An 11,538-nucleotide genomic window follows, 5' to 3' on the forward strand; every position below is an offset into this window, starting at 1 on the left:
GGTCTGGTGACGGGGCTGTCTGCGGGTGGAGAAGCCAGGGAAGGAGGAGGGGAAGTGGCTGGTGGTGGTGATTTGGAGTAAGAAGAGAGGTTGAAGACGATGAACAGAGAAGAGAAACGGTGTTTGTGTGGCGGCTGAGGAAAGAAACGACAAGCACTAGCCTAGGGTTTCACACCCATCGGTTTCACACCAAATTAAGCCAATGCAATTTTTCATTTCATTCTTCAATAATTCATTGATTTTCAACAGTCTCATACAACCTTATTTATAAAAAAAACTACGTGCATACAACGTGCAATAAAAATAGAAACAAACAACAATCTCTCAAATCACTCAACTAAAATTAAACTAAATTTCAAATTTTAAATTTTAAATTTTAAATTTTAAATTTCAAATTTCAAATTTCAAATTTTAAATTTCAAAATTCAAAAATACATCAACTAATCAAATATTGTCATTTCTTATCCTCATTATTTTCTCTTTCTGCTTCCTCAGCTCTTTTGTAACTCTTCGATTTTTTGGTTCGCAGAATGTAATTGTTCTTTAAGTTCAGAATTGTTTACATTACCCTTGATGTTATAGGATATAGAAAAATGGTGGACTATTGCCCTTCCTTCGTATCCAGCACTATATCCTCTCTCATAACCCCCGTGGTGTTTTCCTGCTACCTCATCGAGAACAACTTAAAGCTTCAATCGACGAGCTTTTGTTGCTAGATAAGCATTTTGAAGTTGAATTTTGAGCTCCTCAACCCTTTTAATAATCTTCTCCTGCATACAAATTAAGATTCATAACCTTACAAAAATATCATTAAAATTTTAGATTCATATCCTAAGAGAAATATTGTTAAGGAAGAAGAACCACAAGTAAAACTTACACAAACATCTTTGGTATCCTCATGTGGATAGTCTCCAAGACCCCTCTTTCTTTTATGAGATTTGACAAATTCATCGAACAGATCACAACTTTTGGGATCCAACTCCTATCAAGTAAAAAAAAGAAACAAGAACCGAAACAATTAAATAGTTAATACTTAGATGTGTGCATTAAAGTAACAATTAATAATAATGATATTTAGTTATTACCAATTTGTGCTTAGTTCGAGCCATAGATTTTTATCCCAAACAATGCCGAAGTTTTTTTTCCAACATTTATCATATTTGTAGATGTCTCCTTCTGGATTTAGAAAGAAAAAGAGATAAAATAAGATTCCCGCATGAAATATTTGAGTTCACAAGCACATTGAGATTCTATCCAAAACATATTAATATAATAGTTAACGGATTTTCAACAGCATAAGCAAATTCAAATCTAAGATATTTGACAAGAACAAAGAGATAAAATTCACTCAGCAAATTCAAATCTAAGATATCACCTCTACAGATTGTATCCAATAATTTATCTGAGCCTATTCGTTCTCACAAGGACTTAGATAAAAGCTCAGCTCTCTTTACAGTAAAGCTGTCAAGTTCTATGAGGTGCTCTCGAAACAGCTTGTACATCAAGGACATGTGCTTGATATGTTTGCATGTGCACTTGACCAGGTCTGAGATCCAACGTATGAATTAACTTTTCTATTTGATTTCCGCTTGCATTGCATTTGTATATTCATTCAGTTTCTAAATCGGGAATCTACATAAGGAATATGATTCTTTATGCAACCAATGATTTACAAAACTTGAAACTACTTCACAATACAAGGTGTTGTTTTCTTCCAACAACTTGGATTACAAATTCATTTGGTGGACACTAACAAAAGACACATGCATAATTATCATTGTTACAAACAAGACATAGTGGAGATTAATTTCAAAGAATGAATTAAATTAAAAGAGTTACTTTCAAAGCACACAATAACAAGGACACTTTTCAAATGTGTTTTGGGGACTGATGTTGAAAAGTCAACAGACCCTTTTTGGTAACACATGAATCATGTAGTTCCAGCCTGTATAAACCCTATGACGGCTTAAGTTTCTATGTACTGTGAGTTCACAGATCTGTTGTTTAGAATCTCAGGGATGAATGCAAGTTAAGCCTGGGGCTTTCTATTATCCCTTCAAAGCAATCATGAAGTGGGACAAAAAGACTAGATTGCATCATATATGGATACTCAGGAATGAGGAAAAACAAATCATTTGTGGACCTAAACAATTTTGGAAATCAGGATGAATGTTTTGATATTGTTCTTATTTTTGGCAAATGATAATACATCAAACTTAAATTTTGGAAATCAGGATGAATGTTTTGATATTGTTCTTATTTTTGGCAAATGATAATACATCAAACTTAATATTATGTTCTTGCCTGTTGATACTGCACTTTGTTCTTATTTTTGGCAAATGATAATACATCAAACTTAATATTATGTTCTTGCCTGTTGATACTGCACTGTACTTTTCCATCTGTCTGAAATTGTTATGTTTATGCCCGAGGTTATGCACTGGTCTCTTCTGACATTTGACCTCAAAGATACACCTAAACTCAGTGAACCTCCATTTAGATTGTTGTCATATGCACAGATTGTAATACTTCAGAGAAAGTAGAATTATTTTCCAGATTTTGGTGTTTCGTAACTGTCGAAGCGTGAAAATTTTGAAAAATTTTAAACTCGGGTACTAATTAATTCTATTGGTTTAATGAAAAGACTTATTCAATGACCCAAAGAAAAAAAATTGAGAACATTCGTTAAAAGATTACCTTCTTATCGAGATTGTCTATATATTTGACGAAGTCTTCCCACACATTGCGAGTGATTCTATCAAAGACAATAAGATAACGCTGCTGGGGAGAAGCATTTTTCCACTGATCGTAATACTTTTTCTTTAGTGTTGTTTTCCAAGATCTTAATGCCGCCTGCACCGTAAGAGTGTACCAACGAACAACTATAAACATATTCACCGACAACTTGATTCCAGGGTTTTTAGGGTCTTCATCTTCGCTCTCCCAAATAAAATAATCCTTAAACAAATAGCAATCTGTAAGGGTCAATAACCTAAGATAAATAAATCAATTTTAAATCATAAAAAATAAAAAGATATACCTTTATAAGTTCCATAACATCACCCATCTTTTCTCGAGACTCATCATTCCACTCATTACCTAATGGGAATAGCCTACCTATCCGGGCATAATAACCAAGCTCCTGGGAAAACTGAAACGCAGTGCGACTAATAGGTTGCCCATCTCTCCAAGTAACCATATGCTTCTGCCCCGGCGGAGTACGAAAAGTTTCCAACTTAGTAGGTTTCCTATTACCTTTTTTGTTATTGTCATGGCTTACTTTAAAGCAATGACATAAAACATTACATAAGTGAGTTCATGCTATAATAAGCTAAAATAACAAAAGTGTAACTACTAAACAATAGAAATACCTGCAGAAAGCAGCAAATTGGCCGCGTTATCAATAAAGCAAGTTTCACCATCATTACCATCAATAATTGGAGTTGCATCGTCAACAGTTGGCACGTGATCATGAACCACATGGGCTTGAGGACTAATATTACCACAATATACAGAAGGCGCATTTCGTTTTGGACGACTTACTTGAGAAACTAAGAGAAAACAAATGATCGATGTCATGATTTGTAACTAAAATGTATAATAGTGTAATTGACTATACATCGAATGAAGTGATCTATAAATGCACAATTTAAATTGTAATTGACTATACAAATGGAGTCAGACTGTTTAGAAACTACAAACAATTTAAACCGAATAATGTCAGACAATGAAACTTTAGTCTAAAATTAAGGCCCAGGTTAGTGTCGAGGAACTTTGATTTAAAGCTAACTAATACCTGAAACTTCTCCAAGTAATAATAAATATGCTTGGAATAGAGAGGATCTCATGGCCATGTGCATGAGTCACACCCAGCAGAAAGTTAAACCTCCAAATTCAGTGAACATGACTGGTTTCATGCTATAATTATGCAATGCTACTTTTTAAACATATACTCAAAAACTAGTTCAAGGGCACTACTTCTTCAAGCTTTGGCTGATTCAAGATCAGAACTTTCCAGACTTCTTGCTGCTCTTGGGGAAAAGACTAGTGCAAGCGTTGTGAGTAATTATTCTTTTCATGAATCCATGATACAAATTAGCTTCATACTTAACTGTTGCATGCAGTCCCTGGACAGTAAAGACAATAGATTTTTTGCATATGCTTATGCATGCCATAAAAATTTGGTTCGCAAATATTTATTTTATATGCAGCTGTAGTGTTATATTTATTTATTTTACATGCATTACCTGTACTAAATCTCTAGTATATAGCCTACTATTAATGTTTCATCCAAAAAATTCTTCACTAACAACACATGACGGTAAGTGAAAGGAATCCTTATAAACAGCCGAAATCCCAATTAATCAAAGGTGAGAATTTGTAATGATATTCTAAGCCTCTTCATACTACTTCGGCTGGAATACCTTTCACTTGCTATTGTTTCTCCAACCTTTCAGTTGGTATTGTTTTCCAATCATACGAAATACTGTCGGTGCTTCAACAAGTAGTATAGATATTATATCCTGCAGGCAAGTTGTATCATACCTTGAAGAGGAAACAAATCTTGAAAGGACCATCAAACTTGGTGGTTAAGAATTAGATACAACCAAAATAACACAAGAAGCTAAAGCCGATAATGAAGTTAGAGATAATGGTATCAAATGAAGAAACAAAGACAGCTTAGCAACACGCAATCAACTGATTACAGATGCAATGGCAACCAATAATTGAATACAAAGTGTGATTATCAGGGAGTGACCGAGAGGTTACAGTGAAAAAGGAAATTTCATAAACTAAAATCAATTTTTTGTTCTGGAAAAAAATTCCAACGAGGAATACAACGTGGATAAGACTATTTTAATCACTCTGTAAAAGCAAGCAAAGGTTATCGAGTTTTCTGAAGAGAGATTCTGTACAATACTAGTTTTCCGAAGAATTTTTTGGATGAAACATTAATAGTAGGCTACATATTACAGATTTAGTACAGGTAATTTGAAATAACCAGGAAGTTCTGGAATGTGCATATTGACAATACATATTGACAATACATATATCACCAAGCAGTTCTTTAAACCTCAAGTAATTAAAACTATCTAATACCAACGACAGCTAGAGGGAACTAGTTATATCAATAATAGTTGTCCATTTTTTAATTTCTTGCATGCATTTGACAGGATCCTAGTTTTCATAACTGTTGCTTATATGGCAATGGGGAGATATTTGACATGTTCTGGTATTTGGTTATTTGGGTAATCTGCAGATATTTATTTTCTCTACAAATAATGATATAGATTAATTGAAGTGTAAACAGATAAATTGACATGTTTCTGGTTACATGTTTCTGCTGCTTGCAAAAAAATGATATTTACGTCCATATACATAAATCTTTCTTTGAATCCAATGAGTTGTAAATAATTCTTATTTAATTATAGATTACATACATTTAAGAGAAAATACTACAAATATCCTACAAAGTTAAGAGAAAAAATAATACCTGTCATGGATTTTGCAGTTGTATTGCCAACCTGGTTAACTATGTGTGATCTGTCAAAGCTGAAAAAATCTGCATATTTTCCAAATATGATGTACAAATATAAACACTCCAAATAATCTAGTATGTTGAAATTAAGATTTTTTAAACGAAATAATATAATACCTGTAGTACTTGATTTATGACAATCATTAGGTTGTTTTTTTTTATATGTGTCCATAAATTTCTCAGTATAGGGTTCAGTAGAGGGCTCATCATATAATCTCTTCTTCCCAAGGATATCTGTACTCTTCTTTTTTATCAGGTTAGCAACTTTAGATGGCATCTTGTACCTACTGGAACAAGTTCTCATCAATATTTATCATAAATATTTATTGCATATATAAGAAAGGATATTTTCAACATAAGCACATAGAATAAATATTATGAATAAATTTTCAATTAAGATAAAATATCATCTAAAATACCTGATATTTCTTTTTATTCTTCCCAAGAAAACTTTTAGCTCCCTCGAGATCTTTCTGACTTACAAATGTGCCAATTCCCATATCTTCTCTAACCCACTCAATATTACCATCATCAATTGTAATGCCTTCTGAAGGGATACATGGATCGACGCTCTGAACAAAATTAATATCTTCATGTTCAATTTCCTTCTGTATGTTGCCTCTCTTCAAGAACTTCATAAATATCTCTTGGCTTCCAATGACACACAACACTCCGGTTTGGATTTTTAGGATCCTTTGAGTAATACACTTTGGCTTACTTGTGATGGATAGATGAATGGCTCATCTATGTAGCATTGTAGCTATTTCGAGTTGTATTAATGGATATAAGATTGTAATCATCTTTCTTCCTTCCTGATCCTTCTCTATAGTCATACCAAGTGCATTTAAATAAAGCAATAGGTTTCATTTTTGGCACTTGTATAGCTAATATTTCATTGATTACCCCATAAAATAATTTATTCTCATCACCCACAGTCACAACACCGTTGTTTTGTGTTGTTCTTGTAGCCTCGACGGCTTTGGTTTCGAATTTATACCCATTGACACCAAATGTTGGATAACATGTAACATCGGGTAGAGGACCAAAAGCGAGATTGATCACTTCCTCATCTAAATGAACATTTTGTCTTTTTAATGTATTAATCTATGACAAAGTAATAAATGCATTAGAAATTGCTATTATGAAAAATTATAAAGTTTAAGTAAAGTAGTTTTGAAAGCTTACATGAGACCTAAACCAGTCAACAAAATTTCTGTCCTTTAACTTGGACTTGGCGGTTGTTCCAATGAGAATGTCTTTGCTTTACAAGTATATCATATAACCTAAATTACCAATATCGTATTAAAATAAAAAAAACATTAATGAAACTATAAAACAGATCCACAAAACATACTCTCGATATGGGTGTACTAATTCCATATTGTCAAGTATAAAGCGATATGATTGGTACACTTCTGAGGCCGATAGCTTTTGACTCTTTCATGTACCCAGGGGACCTTCTTGAAGTCCCACTGGTCGATTAAGTTTTGACTCCACATCATCAAGGTAACTTGCACAGAATATTGTGGCCTCCATCAAAGTACCCATCAGCAATTGAACCTTCTGGACGGCTTCTATTTCGTACATAGTTCTTTAGTGTAAGCAAATACCTACATAGAAATTATAAATTATACTTCTAGAATAAATATATAATAAAGTGAATATAATTCCTTTTACCATACCTTTCAATAGGGTACATCCAACGATATTGAACCGGTCATGTGAGTTTAGCCTCTTTCGCTAAATGGACAGTCAAATGTACCATGACATCGAAGAACGCTGGAGGGAAAATCCTTTCAAGCTTGCATAGAATAATAGGAATACTTTGCTCAAGCTTTTCTATCAGATCTACATCAATGACCTTAGAGCATAATTTTCTAAAGAAGCTACACTAGTCATTCAAAACAAGACCTACATCCTTTCTAAGTGATGTTCTCATGGCTAATGGAAGGAGTTGTTGCATCAAAACATGATAGTCATGACTCTTCAAGCCAATGATCTTGTTTTCTCGAATCTGAACTTGTCCTAAGAAGTTTGAAGAAAAATCATCAGGAAGTTTTAAGTCCTTCAAAACTTTTAAGAAACTTTCTTTCTCCTCTTTGCTGATGTTATAGGATGAATGAGGCAATACAAACTTTCCTGCTCTATTAGCTATCCGTTTAGGATGTAAAGGCTTCCTGATGTTTAAAATTTGCAAATCTCTACGAGCATTAAGATTGTCTTTTGTTTTTCCATCTCGACATAATAGAGTACTCAATGTGTTATCGCAAACATTTTTCTCAATGTGTATAACATCTAGGTTGTGACGCACCAATAATGTTTTCCACTATAGTAGTTCAAAGAAAATACTCTTCTTTTTCCAACATTTTGGTGTTGGTTGCTTTTCAGAATTTTTTCTCTTTCCAAATACCACATTATTGTAATTTTGCCACTGATTTAATACATCATGCCTAGATAATGGAATAGGAGCAGTATCTTTCTCCACTTTATCATTACAATTTTTCCTATCATTTCTCCGTGAGTGATTGGTCAATAGAAAGCGGCGATGCCTTAAGTACACACATTTTATGTTACAAGGTAAGTATATGGAACCATGGTTAGTATGACAACTAGGACATGCAGTATATACCCTTTAGTGTTCCAACCTGATAACATACCATATGTAGGGAAGTCATTGATTGTCCACAAAATGGAAGCTCTCATCTTGAATGTTTTATCATTTGTCGCGTCATATGTGTCGATACCATCTTCCCATAAAGTGCTGAGCTCATCAATCAAGGGTTGTAAGTAGACATCGATATCATTACCAGGTGACTTTGACCTATCTATTAAAAGGGACAACATGAAGAAAGATTGCTTCATAGCAAATCATGGTGGAAGGTTGTATGCAATCAAAACCACAGGCCATGTGCTTTGGTTGCCGCCTATCATTAATTTAAAAGGACTAAACTCATCACTAGCAAGACCAAGCCTTACACTACGAAGTTCCATATCAAGTGAAGGATGTTTTGCATCAAAATCTCTTCAAGCTTCAGATTCTCTAGGATGATTCATTTTTCGTCTTCCGTAGGAGCGTTGTGATGCTAGGTCATGTCTACAGCTATTTTTTTGGACATATATAACCTTTGCAACCTTAGAATCAACGAAAAGTGACGAAGGATCTTAATAGGAATATTTTTACCTCGAGAATCTTCTCTTCTTTGCTTCCATCTTGATTCTTTGCACGCGGGACATGAATTCAAGTTTTCATATTCCCCTCTAAATAGCACACAATCGTTACAACATGTGTATCTTGTTGCACTTTAAACTCATTTCATCCATCACCTTCTTTGCTTCATACCATGTCTTTGGCACGAGATTGTCCTCAGGTAAAAGATATTTAAGCAGCTCAAGAAGACTGGAGTGACTTATTGCTCCATTTATTCAAACACTTAATTTGAAACAAACGAACAATAAAAGACAATTTTGAGTACTTCTAACAATTAGGATAAAGTGGTTTCTTTGCATCCTCGATCAAGTTTTCAAAGTTTTTTGTATTCTTATCTCTTCTTGTTCTATTTGATGAATCTGAAGTCGTGTCATTTTCATAAGCCGAATACAATGGAATTCCTGCCATGTCATCTCTTTATGGAAGCACATTAATTGCTTTCTCCCGGAGCCTCTTTTAATTTTCACCATGAAAATATCATTTAGTGTAGCCATGTACAAAACCATTCTTGACTATATGCATTTTAATGGTTTTCGTATCATAGCTACAAAACCATTCTTGACTATATGCATTTTAATGGTTTTCGTATCATAGCTATATCGGTTTTGACATTTTCTACATGGACAACATACATTGGACCGACCTTCTACCAAATGCTGAAGTGCAAACTCAATGAAACATTCGACTCCAGCTATAAAAATCTTTGAAGCGTTCATTTTCCTCCTTATACATCCAACTCCTCTCGACAATGTAATCGTGTTCCATGTCTCAAGGTATCTAATAGAGTAATTGACATATAAAATTCATTATATTAATTTCAAAAGGAAAAAATAGATTATTTGTCTAGATTTACATGAATCAAACATATATTTGTACAAGAATACTATCACAATAAGTGTCATAGGCTTATGCATCTATTGCAATATTATAATTCTAACAAAGCTAGCCCTCCTAGTTGTTTATTGCCTTCTCATCATTAATTTCCATTATTTTTTTCTCATAACAAAAAATAAATGTACATGAGGTAATAATCAAATTTGGAGCCACCATACCATACACAGAGCTATACAACTGCTACAGATGAAGCGATCAAACTAGCGCATTAGTCACGTAAATCAAAATTAATAATGTCCGTTAAACTCATTTTAATTGATGAAACATGGGGATAGTTGTCCACCATTTTACTCAAAAAAATAAAAGTAAAAATAATTCAACATTATAACCTATTATTAAAAAGCTATCATGATCTAGAGAGAGACACATTAAGAGAACAAATTGAGTCATAAAGATTATATATATTTCTAAAGCAACTGGCAAAGGAGCACAAGTTTACAGTGGTTGCAAGTTCCCAGTGGAGCTTAATTGCATATATGCAGGTAAACTTTCACTCATCACCATTATACTTACAATTACGTACAGATAGGATAGGGCTTTCTGCCGATAAATATTGAATAAAGAAAATAAATATCTATACCATGCAATTATGGGAGATATCAGAGGACACTGCCAATTACAAAGAAGACATGTTTGTTTTCGAGGTACGCATTGTCATGCCTTAAAATCGATTTCGCAGGCCTTAAAATGACAAAAAACATGATTATGAATATCTGACATGATTATGAATATCTCTGACATGACTTATAGATAATAGGTTTTGAGATCCCATAGCAACATATCATAAATTTTTTCTTTTAATCCTAAAAAATAGTTTATAAATTTTCAAACAAAAAAAGACTACTATGTACCGAAATATTTAGAAATTTCAAATTGGTTGAGGGGGAGCATGAAATATTTAGATCTTGATTACGATTTTCCTAATAAGAACAATAACTAAAATTACTTCTTTTTTGTATAGAATAGAAAAACAAAGAGTTTATCTCTACAAAATTACATGCACAGAATCAACAAGGGAATGGGAATTTTTTACAAGTTGAATAAATAATTTAATCACAATAATAGGAAAATTCAAAATACCTTTGTGAAGTGAGGAGATCAGCGCATGCAATTGCCAGAAATCAGAAAGGAGAGAGATACAACCACAATTGCACGAATAAAAAAGACCAGAGACGCACAATATCTGTTATTATAAGGGAAAGCGTAGGTCTCAAGGTCTTGATCAAGGTGAGATCGGAGGTCAATTGAAAATTTTGAGAGGGGAGGTTTTGGATCGTGGGGAGGTTTTGGTCGGGTGGGAGGCTGAGATCAGAGGGGTTTTGATGAAGAGATAAAAATCACCGAGGTTTTGAGTCGTGGAGAGGTCGCGGGTGAGAGGCTGAGAGTGGAGGGGTTCTCGTCGCGAGTGAGAGGCTGAGAGCGGAGGGGTTTTTGAGGGGGAAATAAAAATTGCTGAGGTTTTGCGTCATGGGGAGGTACGGGTGAGAGGCTGAGAGCAGAGCAGTTTTGAGGGAGAATTTCACCACCTTTTCCTAATTAATTGGTTTCCCCCGTTTTATTTGATCCCCACAAATTTGGTTTCCCGCCTTAATTTTAATAGAAATATCTATTTTCCTTTTTAATTTAATTGAGATATAGTTGGCAAGTGTTTCAAATAGAAAGAAAGGATCAGATTTTATAATAACTGTATCAATAAGCCCTAATAGCAACAGTTTAATCAATTAACTGTTATTATAAGAGGCTTTTGTAGTAGTGCTGTAAAACATAACACAAGAGAGAATAACATGATTCTACATACAACTGTGGATAAATACACAATGAGAACAAAAGTGGATAAATTCAGAATTGATACTTATAACTCATCCTTTCTTATTGCTGATTTAGATGATTTAGTTGA

The 11,538-nt window shown here is 33.7% G+C and overlaps 1 protein-coding gene across 3 annotated transcripts; it reads right to left on the reverse strand.

The window, feature by feature from the left end:
- LOC109838060 lies at nucleotides 443–10,862 on the reverse strand. 3 transcript variants are annotated; one of them, XM_020406513.1, is made up of 10 exons: nucleotides 7,222–7,657; nucleotides 6,894–7,149; nucleotides 5,657–5,826; nucleotides 5,495–5,563; nucleotides 3,372–3,551; nucleotides 3,118–3,279; nucleotides 2,698–2,975; nucleotides 1,086–1,176; nucleotides 878–982; nucleotides 443–770 (listed from the first exon to the last, which is right to left on the reverse strand). In XM_020406513.1, exons 2-8 carry the CDS (start codon nucleotides 6,917–6,919, stop codon nucleotides 1,096–1,098), a joined length of 966 nt encoding a protein of 321 aa, XP_020262102.1. In that variant the 5' UTR covers nucleotides 6,920–7,149; nucleotides 7,222–7,657; the 3' UTR covers nucleotides 443–770; nucleotides 878–982; nucleotides 1,086–1,095. The 3 variants fall into 3 exon arrangements, with proteins under 3 accessions (XP_020262102.1, XP_020262103.1, XP_020262104.1); XM_020406514.1 differs by lacking the exons at nucleotides 6,894–7,149; nucleotides 7,222–7,657 and adding an exon at nucleotides 10,722–10,862 and having other exon boundaries at nucleotides 5,657–5,823; XM_020406515.1 differs by lacking the exons at nucleotides 6,894–7,149; nucleotides 7,222–7,657 and adding an exon at nucleotides 10,722–10,862.

Source organism: Asparagus officinalis, chromosome 4 (assembly GCF_001876935.1).
Source record: "Asparagus officinalis chromosome 4, Aspof.V1, whole genome shotgun sequence".
Taxonomy (NCBI): domain Eukaryota; kingdom Viridiplantae; phylum Streptophyta; class Magnoliopsida; order Asparagales; family Asparagaceae; genus Asparagus; species Asparagus officinalis.

Excerpts from the sequence above, each read along its gene's own strand:
- LOC109838060 (XM_020406513.1), bottom strand. The coding sequence starts at position 6,919 with ATGGAATTAGTACACCCATATCGAGA. Across the intron at positions 5,827-6,893 it reads TTAGTACACCCATATCGAGA|TAGGTACAAGATGCCATCTA; the intron begins GTATGTTTTGTG and ends AACTTGTTCCAG. Across the intron at positions 3,552-5,494 it reads AACTGCAAAATCCATGACAG|TTTCTCAAGTAAGTCGTCCA; the intron begins GTATTATTTTTT and ends GTTTTCTCTTAG.